Source organism: Haliotis rubra, unplaced genomic scaffold (genome assembly GCF_003918875.1).
Source record: "Haliotis rubra isolate DU_JTF1 unplaced genomic scaffold, ASM391887v1 Scf1161, whole genome shotgun sequence".
Taxonomy (NCBI): Eukaryota; Metazoa; Mollusca; class Gastropoda; order Lepetellida; family Haliotidae; genus Haliotis; species Haliotis rubra.
In genome coordinates, this window is record NW_025765072.1 from 63,362 (window position 1) to 83,447 (window position 20,086).

Consider the following 20,086-nt stretch of genomic DNA (forward strand, 5'->3'; position numbering starts at 1 on the left):
GGAAGACCAGTATATTTGATATTCATTCTAAGATCTGATATCTGTTGCTAATCTTAAGCTAGTCTTTCAAACACGTTCTGTAAGTAACATTTAACCTGTTTTTTAAGGAAGATTTAAACATTAAACATGGACTGACAGTAATTATTTCGGACATTAACAGTTCCAGTAAATGGCGGTTTCACTGCATGGACCGCGTGGACAGGACCTCCGTGTAGCGTCACGTGCGGAACCGGCCCTGGCGTGACCAGGAGTAGGTCAAGGACGTGTACAAACCCTGCTCCAAGCAACGGAGGTGCTGACTGTTTCGGAGACGTACTACAAACAATATCGACGCCATGCAACTTCGCAGAATGTGGAGGTATGGACTGTAACAGGAGACTGTAATCTACAGTATATTGAGTGTTTCCAGTGTATACTATCCATCAAAAGTTCAGACTCACTAGTATAAATGTAGCAACTTACTTCAGTCAACTGTTCGGAATTAAATTTTGCAAAATACTCCATACTGTTTAAATTACTGTTTACACATGAACTGATTTATTGTAAAACAAATTCGTAACGCTGAAAACGTTATTGCCATAGGTTCAATAAATAATGAAACTCAGTGAAAATTGATGAATTCTTAACAAAGCTTTACACTCAAACGCGATATTTACACATGCTTTTCAGCAATTTGATGCATGATCCTCATGCAATTCATCTGCATGAGGTTTGCAGTTGGTTCCCCGAAGTTAGTGGGGAAAGTCTTTAGTGTAACCATATATAATTTATATATACACATAACATATAGTGAGTGCTTTATGTGAGTATAAACGTTTGATGGGTAGTATATATCGAGGGTGAATATTAAGAGATTCACGCTAAAAGTAAGAGATAAAACACAAGTTTCACCTTATAAGAGTGCAGTTCAGTTGCATCTGGAATTTATCATTTTATACCCACATTGTTCTGTTACCTGACACGTGTTGCACGTGCATGAGATAAACTTGTCACACTCGTTGCTATAGTTGGCATACTATGTAATATCCTACAAACCAAGGTGTCCCTTCAATAATGACTTTGAATACAGATGTAGATGTGTCTATGCAGTACGATATCTATTTCCAACCCTAATTCTTTGCATTGGACATCTTTGTCTGAGACATTACGAATTCTGTTGGCATTCTGTGATAACGAGATCATATCCTCGTTGTTCCCCGTATATATTACATGTTACAAATACCTTTTGCCACACTCGACTTACAATCCTTATCTATGCGGATAAAAGCATGAATGAGAAACTGCAACATGCAATTATGATGATGATGATGATTTGGAGATTTTACTAGCGCTTTCCGATACATTGCGTACTTCGCCCGTGACAAACTTGCATATAATAGGTATCTATTTTTAGACCTGTATTTTCATTAGCTGAGAACATGCCACGTGACGTTTCTTAAAACACGGGTATTGTCTTGAGATCCACACTGCCTTTAGCGATTGAAAGTATCATCACACTGCGTGATTAAGCAAACTGACTCAAAGGGGGCCCCTCAAAGGTGAGGAAGCTTTTGACAAGCAGAGATAACCTAAGGCAAGGCTAGGTGTGCGTCCGTGGCATCCCGTAACATTTGATTCGGTTAATGTTGTAGCTAAAATAATCTTCGTCATATGTTGGTATTTTCAGGTTATCGTCTTTTTGTTTTTATTTTTTGGTTTTCTGTGTTTTTTTGTGTAGTTTATTTGGGGTTGTTGGTTGTTTTTTTGTTGGTTTCAGGTGGTGGGAGTTGTTGTCTGTTTTTCTTTTCTTTTTTCTTTAATAATTTACAAACGCAGACCTCGGTCAATATTAGTTTCGTCATTAATGGATAATTATTGCATGTTGAAGGTTATATTGATAACATATCTAAAACTACTCACTCACTCACTCATTGGCTCTTTGTCAGGTCTGTGCACATCTTTGACGTATCGAAACGGCATCGGCTACCGCTACCACCCCACCGACTGCGACAAGTACATCCAGTGTTACAACAACCCCAATGGCAACGTTGTTGCTATGTACAGGAGATGTCCGTTTGGGAAATTCTGGAACCAAGTCACATTCCAATGTGATGATTCCTGGAGGGCTGTATGTCCTCACGGTAAGCAAGTGTGTTTACAAAACTTTAAAGAATTTCAGTTGGCCACAGTCAGACCAGCACTTTCTTGTGGCATTCCCTGAGATTGTCTGAAACAAGGAACGTGTGGCGCACACGGAGAATATATTCTTCCCAGTTCATCCAAGACGAACTGCAACCAACGAGTGTGAGGTGACAGTGTCAGTACCATTGTAAAAGCACAGTCGCTCCACACTTTATGTCTTACACATTATATGTCAGTTACATCTTTATGTCTTAAGCACATTTTATAGTAAAACAAGCACAGTCGATCCACACCTTTATGTCTTAAGCACATTTTATAGTAAAACAGGCACAGTCGCTCCACACATTTATATCTTAAGCACATTATAGTAAAACAAACACAGTTGCTCCACACCTTTATGTCTTAAGCACATTATAGTAAAACAATCACACTCGCTCCACACCTTTATATCTTAAGCACATTATAGTAAAATTAACACAGTTGCTCCACCGCCACGTGCTTGGACGATAGCCCTACACCATTATGCCTTAAGCACATTATAGTAAAACAGGACCTATTATCTCCAGAGTAAAGAGTTTTGACGACAGCTCCACATATTTAGTCTTAAACATATAATAGTAAAACAAGCACACAGCCCCACAAGTTAATATGATAAGCATATTATTGGCAAACAAGAACATTCGCTTTGAAGACGGGCGAGGACGACAGCCACACTAATTTCCATGTTCTGTAAAACAAGCACATTTTCTATACAGGCAGATCCAAGGACGACAGTACCATGCGTTCCATTGTTATGCTCATCATTGTCAAAAACAGGCATTCTCTCAATGTCAACGTTAAGCACATTTTCTTTACAAAGTGCTCGGATTAAAGCCCCGCAATTGTATTTTGTTAAGCTCATAGTTGAAAAACAAACACATTCCCACCAAAGATATTGCTAGGAGGACAGCAAAACAGGCAAAACAGGCACATTGTAAGAACAAACGACCCCACACATGTATTTACAAGCACCTTATTGTAAAACAATAATATTCACTCCACAGACAAGTGTAAGGACAACAGTCTCACACCTTTAGTCACAAACACATTAATGTAAAACAAGCACATTATCCTGTGGGATATCGTGTGCTGGACGTAATGCATCACAAGCCTCGATGCTTAGCACATTATTGTAAAACAAGCACATTATTGTAAAACAAGCACATTCTCTCAACAGACAAGTGTAAGGACAACAGCACTGCCAACTTCAACCTCCTGGGCAGCTGCCGCGCCTACTGGGAGTGCGACACCAACTTCGTGGCCGTGCCCCGGTGCTGCGGCGTGGGCTACAGCTACGTTGATCGCCAAGGCTGCATGCCCAACGTCTTCTGTCAGGATCTGTGTCCCACTGCTTGTGAAGACAAAGGTGAGTGTGTTTATGCTGGTATGACAAACAGAAAGCAAGAGACAGAGGCCACCCAAAAATACGTCATTGGATTCTGTATAAGAGACAAAGAAAGCGAGAGAACGACAGATAGAGAGACCGCCCTCTGTTTTGTCAGTGGTTCCGATATGGGAGGGTGAAAGTGAGGGAGAGAGACAGTGGGACCACCCACTATTGTCAATGATTCAGTCTGAAAGAAAGGCAAAGAAAGTGAGAGAACGAATGATAGAGTGGTTTATGTAACTCCATTAATCATATTCCATTCTCAAGCGCCATTGCCTCAAAAGATTTTTAACAGCACCTTTAAAATATTACCCGTTCTGTTTAAATTTTCAGGCTGTTAGCCATTTCAAGAATGATCACACTTTTCCACGTGTGCCGTTCGTTTTTACCAAGATACGTGCCCTGTGTTTTAAGGCACCGAAATGTGCAGAGTTACTTCCCTTGGGTGCCGGAGAAACCTGTGATCGGGTGTTCGAATCTCAGTTCGCCCCACTCAATGTCTAGGTTTGTCAGCAACATGACCAAGCTCTTGGCTTTCACCAATGTGGGAACTAAGATTGGCATCACTTCGGTTTTTACTCGCGGCGGTGGTGTAGCCTAGTGGCAATAGCGATCGGTCGTCACACCGACGACACCTTTTCTGTTCCAACATGGGAACTGTGATGTTGCTGGAATATTGCTAAAGCGGGCGTACAACAATACCCGCTCGGGCACGAAGTTGCGACGCCATGGTATAACTGGAATGCTGTTCATAGTGACGTTAATTCTAACTTGTGTTTCAGACCTCTGCGACAAGCGACCAGACTGGACCTCCAACCCAGCCACCTACAACATGTCTGTCGGCGTTCTTGGCTGGGTACCCACCTCGTGTGCTAGCGGAACCTACTTCGACATCACCAACTGCGGGTGCAGTGCCGTCAACCAATGTAACGCTCGACTTGAGATCCTCATATAATGTGTGAAACAGATTTCTTGTATCGCTTCCGGGTTATAACTGGGAATTTTCGGGGTTTTTTTTCAAATCTTATTATTCATCCATTGGCATATACAAAAACAAATATAGTATACATTAACACAGTGGTAGCTGGTGTACATACTCAGAAATAATCGCAGTAAGGTGTGTCAAATATGTGTTCGCTAGAGGCAGCCATTTTCTGTAGAAGCAGTTAAGGGTCTGGGATTTTTTAGCAATATCTTTCTCTATGTTGTAAGTGATTTTCAGACGTTTTTCAAACGTACTTCTATCTTGTATAATACTTTGATTTTTTTAGCAATGAGAATGATATTATTCATGAGAATTTGTGTGCATGGAAGGCCAAATGATATGGTTTGCTTTGTCAAGGAAATGCCTTTAGGTACATACTGGTTAAATATTGCTTCAAGTTTTTACCAGAGTTTAATGATGCAGTGACAGTCAACATATACATGGAAAATATCTTCGTTACTGGGAGCGGCGTAAAAATATACTCACGTACACAAAGTTTTGGGGCAGAATTTATTATTTTTTTCCATACATTCTTTTAGTAAAACATTTGGAACTATTGAATTCCATATTTAGATGGATAATAGGGTGAACGTGTCGTAGGAATGACATACACTATCCTAGCCTTGCTCGAACGCTGTACTGAATGCTGTATGTAATTCTAACCTTCGAAGAGGCAAGTCTAGATAAGCGGACAGTGCTTCTAAGGACCCCGGTCTGTTGTTTATTCTTTTTCAGTAATTATCATTTATGCTATTAATTTGACCTTAGAGACTTGTGCAAGTCTAACACTGTCCTTAAAGGCGGCCTTCCACTAATCTTACAACACATGCCTCAATCTACAAACTATCGTTCATGATTAACGTCTTTGTTTCTCTCAGTCTGCTCGGCCTCCAACGCTGTCACCTTCACCGCGGGAAGTAGCTTAACGTCCGCCCTAACGTCATGGCTTCAACTCTCTAACGTTGACGTTACCAACGGCATCGCAAACTTCAACGGCAGCAGTCGGCTGGAGGCCAACATCACCATGCCAGCTGCATCCAGCGCCAATCCTTTGATTGTCCGTTTCCGGTATCGAGAATCTGGCGCTGTTTTCGGTCGTCGGGTACTGGTCAGCACAAGTGGTTGCAGGAATGGCAGCAGTTTGGTCATTGCCGTCGACAGTTACACCATGACCTTTGAGCTGAAGTCTTGGTACGACTGGACGGTCAAGCTACCAGTGTCCATGGCGGTATGTCAATCAAAACTGCCAACTTGCAGGTTCAGTGTTGTAACTTTATGACTTTGTCCGATTCTTTTAGTTTTTATAACGCATTAAGATTGTGTTTGTTTGTTGTTTACGCCGCACTCAGCAATATTTCAGTTATATGGCGGCGGTCTGTAAATAGTCGATTCTGAACTAGACAATCCAGTGATCAACAGCACAAGCATCGATCTACACAGCTGGGCTACGATGACATGTGTCAACCAAGTCACCCGATCCTGTTAGTCGCCTCTTACGACAAGCATGGGTTACTGAAGGTTCATTCTAACTCGGATCTTTGCGGCTAAAGACATCACGGATTGTTCATGTTTCCAAGCGTATTGAATGATGCGTAATGATTTCCCCTCTCACAAACACCGTACACCCGGCTCGGTATACATGCATTGACTCTCCGCTGTGGGGATCCATGAAGATCCGGGTTAGATTTGATCTTCAGTAACCCAGCTGTGTCGTAAGAAGCGACTAACGGGATCGGGTGGTCAGACTCACTGACTGGGTTGACACATGTTATCGTATCCCAATTGCGCAGATCGATGTTCGTGCTGTTGTTCCCTGGACTGCCTGGTCCAGACTCGATTATTTACAGACCGCCGCCATATAGCTGGAATATTGCTGAGTGCGGCGTAAAACTAAACTCTCTCACTCACTCTGCTGTAGGGCTTCTCACGTGGGGACTGGAAGACAGTGACCTTCATGTATGCGGGCTATGACATGCTGGCTGTGGTGGAGAGCGAAACGCTCAAGTATGCTGCCAAGGTTCATGGTGAGTAGCCGCTTGTTTATCATATTAGGGTGAATGAATATGCTTTTACCCCGCTTTTAGCAATATCATGGCAGTGGACACCAGAAATGGGCTTCATACATTGTACCCATGTATGGAATCGAACCCGGGTCTTCAGTGTGACGAGCCAACGCTTTAACCATTAGGCTACCCCACCGCCCCTTAACATATTAGAGATTAGGTCTCGTGAAAAGATCTTCGGAGAGTTAATTTTAATTTTATACAATATTCCAACACGGGGCCACCAGAAAATGGGCTGCAAACATTGTACTCATGTGGGGAATCGAACACGGGTTTTCGGCGCAACGAGCGAACGCTTTAACCACGAAGCTAGCCCACCGGCCCTGAGGAGGTTATAGAAACGTTACTGCCAGAAAAAGAACTTTGACATAGGTTTGATAGCCTTTCACTATAATATAACATCAACCACCTACCGCTGCAAGGCTGGAAAACACAGGTCAAAGTCGACACCTCAACTAATGCCAAGTACATGAACACAAGCTTTGGGAGTAAATGCGACAGACAGGCACGAAAAGGATTATATGTGTGCTTCAATGCGAGGATTTGGGACAGGAGTGTCACGAGGAAAGATTAAGCAAGCAATCAGAAGTAATGGAACGGGTCAAATGACATTTGCAGTATCACTGACATGCATGTTTCGTTTGTTGCTTTGAGCTGCACTCAGCAACAGATTGTTTGCATAACAGCAGTATGTAAATATTCACGCACTAGATATTCCAGTGGTTGAAACAATGAACACCGATCTTAGCAATCGGGCCACGATGACATGCCATCAGCGAGCCTCAGACCACCCAATCCCGTTTGCCGCCCCTTACGCCAAGCATATGTTGCTGAAGACCAATTCTAACCTGGATCTTCCATGTCATTGAGAGCGTATGCCCAACATGCCTGACTGGCAAAATTAGATACCACCGTGTTAGCATGAACAAGGCATAATTGTGAGATGTAATTAGACTTACAGTCCGTCTGAGTTCAAATGAGAACGGTGAAGGATTAAATAACTCGAAATAGCGATAAGTGCACAAAACATAAATAAGACACATGGTCCTAGAACATCTGTACCCAACAGGATCTGAAATCTGACCTTTTTGTGGCTGATCACGGAAAAAGTTGTTTAAGAAACTATCATATAACATTGTTCTAATTTCACGCTTGACACCTTGGGATGACAAACGGTTGGTGGAAAAGTGCAGTCTGTTTCCTGATTTGCATAGTGGGCTGTGCTGAGTTGCACCTGAAGTGCGTGCCGGCGCTGTTCCACCACCCGTTTCTCACCCCTCGGTGTGAAGCGTGAAAATACTGGCGATAAGTACTAGCGATATAGAAAGATGACTTAAAGCATAAACTCATTCTGTAAGTCGATGAGTTACATTTGTACAAAGGTTTGTTTTGTAAATAGATGTTTGTGGTCAGACACCTGTTTGTCATTTTAGCTCCACAATCAACCGTAATGAAGTGTGGGTTGACTTTCGGATCGGACAGCAAGACCGATGCTACCAACAACTTTATTGGACAGCTTGACGAGGTATAATAACATATTATATTATGTAATAATTATTATTTTAATAACATATAATTTATTTTCCATGTGTGGTATATATGTAAGCTATAGAGCTCTTTCTTTGATATACTGAAAGAAAACGTATATTATATGTGGAATGGTGGCCAATGATATAGTGAGTGAGTGAATTTAGTTTTATGCCGCTTTATGCAATATTCCAGAAATGGGCTTCACACATTGTACCCATGTGGGTAATCGAACGCGGGTCTTTGGCGTGACGAACGAACGCTTTAACCACTTGGCTACCCAAATGATATAGACGCTCATGTATCACTACACGAAAAACTGGATTTCCCAACTTGGAAATGAACTGTTAATAGACATTCTCCCAGGACAATGTTAAGATGTCTATTATCACAGTGCTTCAGTTTGACCAAATTCTAAAAGCAATTTTATTATAGTCAAACTTTAGTTTTTCTATACTTCAATGTAACTTATTTTATTTTGTCATTAAGCGTAAAAACAATGTGATCACTGTTTGCCTTCAATGGAAATATATATAATGTACCGTATTCTATTAGTTTGGCTGAGCCATAGCTGAATGTCCCTAAATGTCCCCTATTTCTGTTTCAGATGTCGCTGTACCAATGTAACCCCGGTAACCTGTATTAATAGATGCTATGGCTGATTGAACACAGACAATCAACAGATCAGCGTTTTATTCGGTCAACAGAACGTCAAGTTAATTACAATCAACAGAACAGAAGTTCTGTAGGATCAACAGAGTTTTATATCATTTACAATCAACATTTCTTTGAGTTAAGTACAGTCAACAGAACGTCAAATTATATAAGATCAACAGAGCCTCACGTTTAAAAACAGTCAACATAACGTCATGTTATTTACAATCAATGGAACGTGCGTTATATACGACCAGAAGAGCCGCACATTATTTACGATCAATAGAACGCTTAGATATAAACAATCGACAGAGCTTTACATTATTTACAATCAACGGAACGTCAAGTTCTACACGACAAACATAGCTTTACATTGTCTACAATTAACAGAACGTCGCTCTATATACAACGAGCAGAGCCTGACGTTTTTTACACTCAACAGGACGTCGCGTTATAAACGACGAACAGAGCCTGACGTTATTTACAGTCCACAGAACGTCGCGTTATATACAATATTTATGTAAGACGAAAGGTAGATTCTATTGTGCTTTTATCGATTTTTCAAAAAGCTTTTGATTGCGTTGATAGAAAGAAATTGTTATATTACTGCTTACTAAAGGTTGTCATGGAAACTTGTTTAACGTCATTCGTAATATGTACTCTTCTGTAAAGGCTTGTATTAAAACTTCATCTGGTAGAACAGAAGAGTTTTCGAGTTCTAGCGATGTGAGACAGGGTTGCATATTAAGCCCAGCTTTATTTGTCTTCTTCAGTAATGAACTTGTAACAGAAGTATATAAAGAGTGTAGTTATAGTGTATTTGTGACACAGGATATTGTTGATTTAATGTTACTTCTTTTTGCTGATGATGTTGTCATGTTTTCATATACTGTTAATGGCCTGCAGAAACAATTAAATGTACTGTCTTCCTTTTGTAAGAAATGGGGTTTAGAAGTCAACTTACAAAAAACAAATGTCATTGTATTCCAGAGAAGTATTTAACATCATTAGAAAATAAGGATTTGATAAGAGACATGTGTAAATTTAGACTTTCCCTACACAAATTTAATGTCAATTTTTCCAGAAGGTATAAACAAGACGATATTCACCTAATTAAATGTGTAAACTGTAAGTTGGGTTTTATTGAAAATGAATTCCATGTATTATTAGTTTGTGATAAATATAAAGATTTGACACATTAAACATGTCCATAAAAACAATATGTTAATGGTAAATTTATTAAACTCTCACAATCCTCTTATTATACATGCAGTTGCAACAATGTTAAAACATATATTTATTGCTAGATAACTTTTTCAATTTGTGCTCACGTGACAACAAAAATACATTATATATTAACTGTAAAATGGGCCATAAGGCCGTATATTACCGAATAAAGTGTCTGTCTGTCTGTTTGTCTGTTATTTACAACGAGCAGAGCCTGACGTTATTTACACTCAACAGAACGTCACGTTATATACAACAAGCAGAGCCTGACGTTATTTACACTCAACAGAACGTCACGTCATAAGCTATCAACAGAAAGTGACGTTAGATTCAACACTATCTGTACAATAAAATCGGATGTAGTCATCAAATGACTTGGGACGTTATAAACAGACACCGTGAGTTTTCCAATAACTTATCCAATTGAGAAGGAAGTGTGAGACAATGTTACGTACGTGCCAAAAACAATAACCGCCTCGATTTCATTCTGAAAATACAACTTGATCTTCTGACAATATATCAGTTACCTTCCCGGAATGGTGCTAGTAAAGGCTAAATATAGAACAAACAAGAGATGGTTATCGCGGCATTATTGAAGTAATATAGTTACATTGTAGGACATGACGGCTTATGATTGTAACCATCTGCACAATAATCACAAAGATGGCGTGATACTAGTATATTATTGGGGTGTTTCCATACTGTCCTCTTTATGGGTTCATGGTGACTCACACTGGACCAAAGTAAACGCCGATGGCATTTAACAAGGCAAATAAGAAAATACAAGTTTCATGAAACCTTTGTGATCTGACTATCTGAATTATATATTTCGAAATGCTACCAGTCAGGAAGGAGCTAAGATTGTTAACAGAAATCAGGAACCCAAAGATAAGGAAGTGTGACGTCAGCAGTCTCTTGTCCTGTGGTTGCAAGTTAAAGGATGCAATCACGCGTAATCCCACAAGTGTCTGTCAAAACAGGGTGCGATTTACTGTTTTTTTTCAGTACCTGCACCGTCTCCACCATCAAAATTTTGGTTGTGCCATAGAATAATGTTACTGGTTCTAAAAGGTAACATACATACTTGTCTAGCAATTTTTTATTACACGTACTCAGTATCTGATACATTCAACAAAACCTGAACCCATGACGATAAATGATGAATGATTCTGTTTGTGTGCAACCCTTTACTGAAGGTCACCTGCAACAGCCATTTTAAACATGCACCAATGCAGGTTGTTAGTAGCGAATCGCACCCTGCTAAACCATGTGGTAATTTTGTTTGACACGGGCCAATTTGAGCGTAATACGAACAACCGGTCAATATTCCTACTTATGAAACCTTTGCATATACAGCATATACAGATACCACATATATCCACTCTACTTAAGCTTATCTTGACGCGTTTCAATAGTATAATACACATGCAGAACAAATGGTTGATACTCATGTATTAAAAGTTGTGATCGTTGTAAAGTGAATCATGTTTTGTTACCAAAATAGATCTTTTAACACTGTTATTCGTGTCAGCCCCATGTTGTTGAACTGTATTCCAATAAATGCTAAACCGAAACATGAGTCGCATTAACTTATTCTGACAATGATCTACTTTTCAGCAGATCTGAATTTTCTCGAGTGAAAGAGAAAATATACATCACAAACCACTATGGTTACACTTAATTCCAATTACTTGTTTAATAAGAAAATGATATTTACAAATTTTAAACATTAATAACATCGTATTTCTATATATCATGGCGAGATTTAGGCAGCATGACCTTAACTAAGACGTCATAGACTGTCCCAGTTTGATGAGATCGTAAAATGATTCACAATTCATCTGGCTCACTGGTTACACCTCTTATGTGGTTTTTTTGCGCTTATTCAGTGTAGTTCTGTAACGCACAATGTGACTGATATAACATCAAGTCCGTACCAGACCGCTTAACCTTTCTAGCGACAGAACCTCGTTTTGAGATTTCCACGATTTTCAGGTTTCTTTTTGTCAGAGCTCTCTGTACGACACAGCACGCTGCACAACATGTTTGCAAGGATTATAAGGAGCGTAGTGTTGCAATATACAAGTGCTAAGATGTATCAAATAATACTGATCAATATTTATGTATCTAGTTAAATTAATTGGTCTGAAAATTCTGGACTGGTTATTGTAATAAAGTTGCGCAATAGGACGGAACCCAGTCAACAGTAGACGAGGCTGTTGTGTAATCAATGTTTTGACTTGAGAACAAATGGTTGATACTAATGTATTAAAGATTGTCAATGTGATCGTTGTAAAGTGAATCATGTTTTGTTACCAAAATAGATCTTTTAACACTGTTATTCGTGTAAGCCCCATGTTGTTGAACTGTATTCAAATACATGCTATTTTCGTGATCTCATTGTATTTATTGGTTTGATTCAAGTTTATAGTCATTGGTTTGTTGTTTATTGCCGCACCCAGATTAGTCTAGCTGTATGGGGATTGTCTGGACCATACCATCCAGTGATCAACAGCATGAGCATCCATTTACACATCGGGATTCAATGACGTGTCAACCAAGTCAGTAAACCTGACCACCCGATCCAGTTAGTCGGCTTTTACGACAAGCAGGGGTTACTGAAGACCAATTCTAACCCGGATGTTCACGATTGGTGATCGGTCAGAGTCTGGACTTCAGCAAAGAATGCATAACATGGATCTTGAACGAAAGTTATTGCAGCAGTCAGGGCCTAAATGCAGCTTTCACTCTTGAGCGAGTATGGTTTTACGCCGCTTTTAGCAATACTCCAGCAATATCATGGTGGGGGGATACCAGGAATGGGCTTCATACATTGTACCCATTGGGAATCGAACATTGGTCTTCAGCGTGACGAGCGAACGCTTAAACCACCAGGCTACCCCACCGCCCCTAAACCGTTCGAGGAATAGCTGCAAACTACGTTTCAATGGTTATTTATTTGGTCATTTTTTGGTTTGTTGCTTTCTTGTCCAAAGCCGAACTCAGCGATATACCAGTTATATGTCGGCAGTGTGTAAATAAACGAGTCTGGACCAGAAAATCCAGTGATCAACAGCATGAGCATTCATCTACGCAACTAGGAAGGGATGACTGACTGACTGACTGAGTTTAGTTTTACGCCGATTTTAGCAATATTCCAGCAATATCAAAGCGGGGGACACCAGAAAGGAAGGGATGATGTGTGTCAACCAAGTCAGCAAGCCCGACCACCTGATCCCGTTAGTCGCTTCTTACGTGAATGTATTTAGTACCGTGCATCTGCTTCCTTAGAAAGCAAAGAGTTCCATTAGCTGACTTTGGTTTTCAGGAATTCAAAAGGAACCCCACATCACCTTTGCTATAAATATGGAGGACGATCCCTAAGTTTTGAAAACAACTTATTGATTGGGGTGTTTTTTTTCATTTCATACTATGGAAATGGACGCAGCACTTTACATTTTTTTAGAAAATTGGAACCAAACTTTAGACAAAGAAAACAATCCAGCCAATAGTTGTTACGCAATTGGTTGAACAAACCTTTCTAAGATCAAGCTTTTAAATTGCTGTAATTCTTGAAATAAATAAAATATCCGTAAAGCTGTTTCTACTACCGATAAATATTTACTGAAATCTCTTGCCGATATTTATATTATAGATTTGGACCAGGCCTGTGATACTGTTTTGGGAAATGTAATGGTTTGTGGTTTGAAATGAAATGATTAAAAGTAATATAAACAAGAAGGGTTTTTTAAAACCTGCTAAAAAATGTGCAACATGTATCAATCAACAAATGAAATCAAGTGGTAAGACAGAGAGAACAATTATCCCCTGTATTTTTTCTCTATCTACCGAATTGTGTTGGTAATACCATCTGATCTTTCCAATGAGGTGAAAAGTATACTTCAAAATGTCGGGTTACCATATATATGACAGTCCCAAAGTATTCCTTCCCCATCCTGGCATAAAATATGATCACTAATAGATCTGTTCAAGCAGTCATGGTATGCCGCCTTTCAAAATTCATCAAAAGGTAAATTAATTAATACGAACTTGTCAAAATTTCCGTGCAGCGTTAAGCCATGACTGACGCAAAATCATGAACAACGACAACCGTAACTATCGACATTTCTGACTTCTCTTGAAAACAAAAAAAACTAACAACAAATAACAGTACGCACTACGCAGGTAGTCAGAATATTTATTGGCGTGTATATATAACAAAGTGGAAGGAGAGTACTGAAAGGTTTTTAAGTTCTGCTCCAGAAAGGAGCACTACCACCAAATTCAGTCAAAGTCAAACTTGTTGCCATTGAAATGCAAAAAATATTTTATTCAGAAATCCATAAGTGCCAAAAGGCACCAGTACACCACCAAACCAATCTATGTGCGAAGTTTGGTAAAGAAATATTGAATGGTTTTAAAGTTCTGCTCTGGAGAAGACAAATGTGTATGGACAAACGGACGGACGGAGCCCATTTTAATGCCCCCTCAAACGCGCTGCAGGTGATAAAAAGGGAGAGGACAAAAACGTATGAAACAAAAATACTACCAGAGCTCCAGATAAGCAGGTATTTCCAATTTCAAGTGGGTAACCATACTTTTTGATACCCACCATATTTTTAAAATGCGGGTATCATTTCAAATAACAAGTTTAATAGACCCTGTGTGACTTTTTGTATCCAATAATAGAGATAAACAGAATCTGCCAGGTTAAAGATAAATAAATAATAATGCTCAATTATAGCTCATAGTTAATTCAGCTTTATCCACTTGTGCAGTAGTTATATAGTGGGGTTTTGCCGCAGATGCGGCTTAGATGCTTATTTATGGGAACTAAGTCCCCCAGACCCCTAAAAAAAGCGTGGGTGTAGCCCTGAGCCATCCTTCGATGTGCCTCTTCAATAAAAAAAATAGCAAAAGCCCTCTGTGGCCACAACCCGTGGGCAACAACCCGGGCTCCGTCTATAGTAGCGCAAAGGATGTCTGAAACCCGTCATTCCACTTCCGCTTCAGTACTTCGTGCACGTTTGGTGGCTTTTTCACCTCGAATCCATGTCTGATAAAATACAAACACGATGCCCGTAGGTAGTTTGAAGAACGCTGAATATGATACATTGGTTGACGAACGCTGAAAAAAATTGCACAGGCCACAATCCATTATTTATCTTGAGCTTGGCTCCGTCTATACTAACTACAGTAGCGCAGAACCAGTCTCGCTCGCCTCGCGCACGTTTGGTGGCTTTTCACCTCGAATCAAGGTGTAATAAACATACAATCACGATGCTTTTAGGTAGTCTAGATCACGCTGATCACGATGCATGCGTCGATGGACGATGTAAACAAGTTTAGAAGCCACAATTGACTAATTTAAAATCGGGTTACATAAGCTCGCAAAGCGTATGACCTATGTATGGCTTGAATGCACCATCCCTGACAGAGTGACACTGCTGGTCTGAAGGGGATGTGCAGGACTTTGAACCTAGAGTTTTAGCGTTTGAATCCCAGACAGAACATATTTTTTTTTTTTTAAATTTGTACTCGAACTAGTATTTTGGCTAGGTCATAATGATATCTACAAAACAGTGTAACGTGAATCTTTTACGAGGTCTTTGTTCTTGGTCAGGAAGGCTTGAATCATCTGTTGTCGGCCTTGTTCTATGATTATTTTTTCTCGTCTTCACTGAAGTCGGCGGTTTTACGAGTCTTGGTTCGAATCTCTTCCTTCATGCGGTGGTATTTGGTGAGTTCGGCTAAAATCAGGCGGAACTCTTCTTCGGAATTATTACTGTACGTGAGCACCGACGTCGATCGTGTTCAGCTTGGTTTTGGCCAGCACTCGGATTTCGTCGTGTTTTAAGGCCTTACGTTGCAGACGACGTGAAATGGATTTAAGGGCTACTCCCGCAAGTCCAGATACCCCGGCGGCTACTTCTAACCCGAGGATGACGGGTGCGGCCACGATGGTGGATAATAAGCAGATGCCAGCACCCCCGAGTCCCATGCCAGCGACTACGTGTGCCGTGTCAATCCCATTGATGGCATTGACGGCTTGATGGTATATTTTGTGAAATCCGAGGCGCACGTCGAGTTCTCGTTCCAGTTGGCATTTGATGTCGCTGATCTGTCGCAGACGAAATCCATCCACGGTTTCGAGCGTTTGGGCCACGTCGTCCCTAGCCGGATACAATCCAATCTCGAGTATATTATGAGTTAGCTTCAATTGGTCCTCCTTCAATATTCGATGAATGTACTTTAACCCAATAGAATTTACGTGTTCGGATAAACGAACTAATGCAAATGCAATGTATGGCAATGAATCGTCATTTGAAATACATAAATTATTATCAGAAATGAATTCTTCAAGGATTTTACCTTTGTTATTAGTATGGGCACTTCCCCAAAGTGGGTTGTGTCCGTTAAAATCGCCCATAATGAGACATGGCTTCTGATTATACAGATTTTGAAGATCTGATTGTTGAATATTTGATGAGGGAGGTATATACAAGCTGCACAATGTCAGAGCAATGTGCAGAGTCAGACGAACAGCAACAGTTTGAAGATCCGTATTCAAAGTGACAGGGCTGTGAGTGGCACTCTAGTGTGCCAAAATAGAGGCGTCTCCAGTAGCTTTATCGCCTGAAGGGGAGAAGGAATGATAATCACTAAACCGTCTTAAGTTAAAGGTATCAGTATATTTAAGGCATGTCTCTTGAAGACATAATGCTGACGGTTGAATATCTTGAATGAGTAATTGTATTTCATTGAAGTTATTCTTCAATCCTCTTCAATTCCACTGAATTATATGAGACAATTGACTCACGGTGGTGGCTCAATTGGAGATCGCACTCGTGAATGGGAGGAGGAGCTATTCCTCCGCTTGTCTTGTGAGTGAGTGAGTTAGGCTTATCCTGAGAGGACAGTGTGACCTCCATGTCGAGAGGGTCCAAAGGGGTTCGCCAGAGGGAGCTCTGAAGGCAAAGGGACGGAAGGTGTCTCTTTTCTGTTCATGGTTTTTCCTTTTGTTTTCGATGAACTGGCTGAGTTAGGCTGTTTGTGTACTGATTTTGACTGTATCTCAGGTTGACTAAGAAGAAGAAGTAGTCTGTGTAGCTGGTGACATAGGCTCAGTAACTGGGGACTTTTGTGGACTGGCTGAAACAGGTCTTTCTTACTTGATCCATGTCAAGTCAGTCTGACAAGCAATAGATCATGTTGCTATAGCACGAGTGACTGCAGCGGAATATGTTATACATCAAAGGAGTTGAGTTCTGCGTACAGTTTTTTTGCATCTAAGTATGAAATACTTTTTTCACACTTTAGTTTCATAAATTTCGCGTCTTTTTGCCACACAGGGCAGGATCTGGATGAAGAAGGATGAGGACCTTCACAATTCTCGCATTTATACACTTTTTGACAGTATGTATCATCATGATGGTCACCACAGCGGTGACACACCACAGAGTTACGACATGATTTCGACCCATGGCCAAACCGTTGACATGTATAACACCAGAGTGGATTGGGGACATACACCTCCACTCCGATGTTAAAGTATCCCGCTTTAATTGATTGGGGAATGGTTGCAAGAGCAAATGTCAGGAGATAGGTGTTGGTGTTAATGACGACACCCTTTCTCTTGATGGTGAAACGTTTCACCGCTGTAACAGCCTGCTCTGTTGCAATGTCCTCCTCGGACATATCCGAAAGACAACGAGCCCTGTCCCGAACGATGCCGTGACAAGAATTTAAAGTTGTGTGCACAAACAGACACAGCAACCTCAATATTTGCAAACATTTTAGTTGACAAAAGATTTAGAGATTGCTGTCTCCGTGCACACTCGACCAGAAGCGAGCTGCTACGAAGACGGGTGACGTTCGCCACTTCCCCACAAATTCCAGATATTGCTTTTGGGATCACAAAAGGATTAAGTTGTATAGGTAAATTATCTTTGCCCTCAATAACCAGAAATCTAGCCCATGACTCAGCATTTGAAGAGGTATTTCTTGTAGTTTGGTCAAGTTCATCCAAACGCCTTTTCTTTTCATTTCTCATTAAACAAGATTGTTGTAATACCATAATGAAAGGGAATCGATTCAGCATCCCTGCTCCCCATCCACCATGGAATGTCAACAAGGACAGTGTCATATGGCACCGGATCTCTTAGATGCTGACACCAGGGATACAGGGGTGTTATGCTCAAGTTAATGCGACATGAAGAGCTGCGTTTATCTACCAATTTAGTGCCAGACTGCTTCGGCCCTTGACAAGAAATTGGAGACATACATTATTCAGAGGTCAGCATCACCAGATTGGCACATGAGCCACCGCCTTCTGGCATAGGACTCTAGGCAAGTTCATATATAAATAATCTGTACGTTGCAAATCCAATGTCCAAGGTCCAATAATAAAAATGTGCAAATAAAATAACTATGAACAGGGCTTGGCGTGACCAGCCGATTGATAGAACCGGGCCAGTTCAACCGCCCGTCTAGGTGAAGTAAGGGGCAAAGTGGTGTGTTGGGCAAAAGGAACACGGTTCCAGGCTCCTAGTGTCCTCAACCACCAGACTCCCGTCCTCCGCCGACAAAGGGGCGCAACTCACGGCAAACGGGTTGGTGGACCAAATATACCCCCGGGTCCACAACGGGGGCTTGAAGAGCGCTTAGCATTACCCAGCACCCACCACGAGGAAGTTGCTCTTCACGGGTGCCGCTCTTAAAAGTAAAATGAAAAAGATTAGAGACTTAATGACCTCAGAGAATGTGGGTGAAGTTGAATCTACATTCAGAGTAATAAAGCAAACTTTGAATAAGTTATGGATCAAGAACACCGAATTGCTTGAATCCAGTAGAGATTGGTAATGCTAAAAGATACATGGCCGAGGTTCAGGGTAATTATGATGTATTGAAAAATGAAGTGAAGGTTTGGTTGGATACACGGGTAGGAAAGCTAGACGACATCCAACCAGGTGATTCAGCAAGCCAAACAGGTAGAACTTCTGTGTTAACTTCAAGTTCCAAAGTGAAGCTAAAAAAGCTGCCTTACTTGCGAAAGCTGGTATGTTAGAGAGACAACAATCACTAAAGAGACAGCAAGCTGAAATACAGTTAGCACAAGAGAAACTAGAATTAGAGTGTGAAATACAGGCAACAGAGGCTGAAGAAAAGATATATGAAGAGTTTGAAGCTGAACTAACTCAAGGGTTGTATGCTCACTGCTCACAAACGGGAAGGGTCAATAAAGAACATTGTTGGGAGATCACATAATACGACTTATGAACAACAACAACACACTTATCTCAATCCATCAGCTGGATCATGCTGGTAATATACATGATGACTCAAGTAAATCAGGACATGTACATAATGCAAATTCCACTGTTGGTGAATCATGTCAATCCCATCAGTCCGAATCAAATGTGGTGCTTATGCAATAGAAGATGTTAGAGGTAGTGCAGCTACCAAAACTGAGCTGGTCAAATTCGATGGTGACCCACTGCGATACTGGATGTTCATAAGGTCATTTGAGACCAACGTTGCGCAAATATCTGTTACCAGTGGTGCAAGGTTGAATCGATTGCTGAACTACTGTACAGGCAAGGCTTTGTCTGTAATAGAATGTTGTTCAGTCATGGATCCTGATGAGGGATATTTAGAAGCCCTGAGACTTCTCAAGACAAGATTCGGACGTCAACATGTCATAGCAAATGCCTGGGTAAAGAAGATCAGTGAAGGTCCATGATTTCGGCCTACTGATGTAGAAGGGTTGCGTAACTATGCAGATGATCTCAGGAGTGGTATGCTTACACTAAAGGCCATTGGCAAAGTTAATGAAGTGGACAACCAGATGCGTATGGTAAAGATTGTATCACGGTTACCAACCTATCTACAAGGAAGAAGGAGGAAGAAGGCAGTTGAACACCTCGAAGCAACAGGAGAATATCCTAGTATAGAACAGCTGGTCGACTTTGTTCTTGGGCTGCTGAAGAAGCCAATGGTCCGGTATTTGGAGTTGTGACTGGAAACAGACCAAAGGATGAAAGTACACTGAATACAGTCAGATCCTTTGAGAAGAAAGGTGTC

General features: G+C 40.8%; 1 protein-coding gene and 1 long non-coding RNA gene across 2 annotated transcripts in view; one reads left to right on the plus strand and one right to left on the minus strand.

Annotated features, from left to right (window-relative positions):
• The window catches only part of LOC124256468 (SCO-spondin-like), a gene marked incomplete at its 5' end in the record, with an annotated part of 111,171 nt that overhangs the window by 52,796 nt on the left and 38,289 nt on the right, over positions 1–20,086 (plus strand). Inside the window, 6 exons of the mRNA XM_046690461.1 lie at positions 161–358; positions 1,926–2,120; positions 3,338–3,526; positions 4,330–4,473; positions 5,411–5,760; positions 6,451–6,556. Of these exons, the coding sequence (XP_046546417.1) occupies positions 161–358; positions 1,926–2,120; positions 3,338–3,526; positions 4,330–4,473; positions 5,411–5,760; positions 6,451–6,556 (1,182 nt within the window). The remainder of the gene's footprint in view (positions 1–160; positions 359–1,925; positions 2,121–3,337; positions 3,527–4,329; positions 4,474–5,410; positions 5,761–6,450; positions 6,557–20,086) is intronic.
• The window catches only part of LOC124256388, a 30,048-nt gene continuing 21,141 nt past the window's right edge, over positions 11,180–20,086 (minus strand). The window contains exon 2 of the long non-coding RNA XR_006892893.1: positions 11,180–11,345. This is a non-coding gene — a long non-coding RNA (uncharacterized LOC124256388). The remainder of the gene's footprint in view (positions 11,346–20,086) is intronic.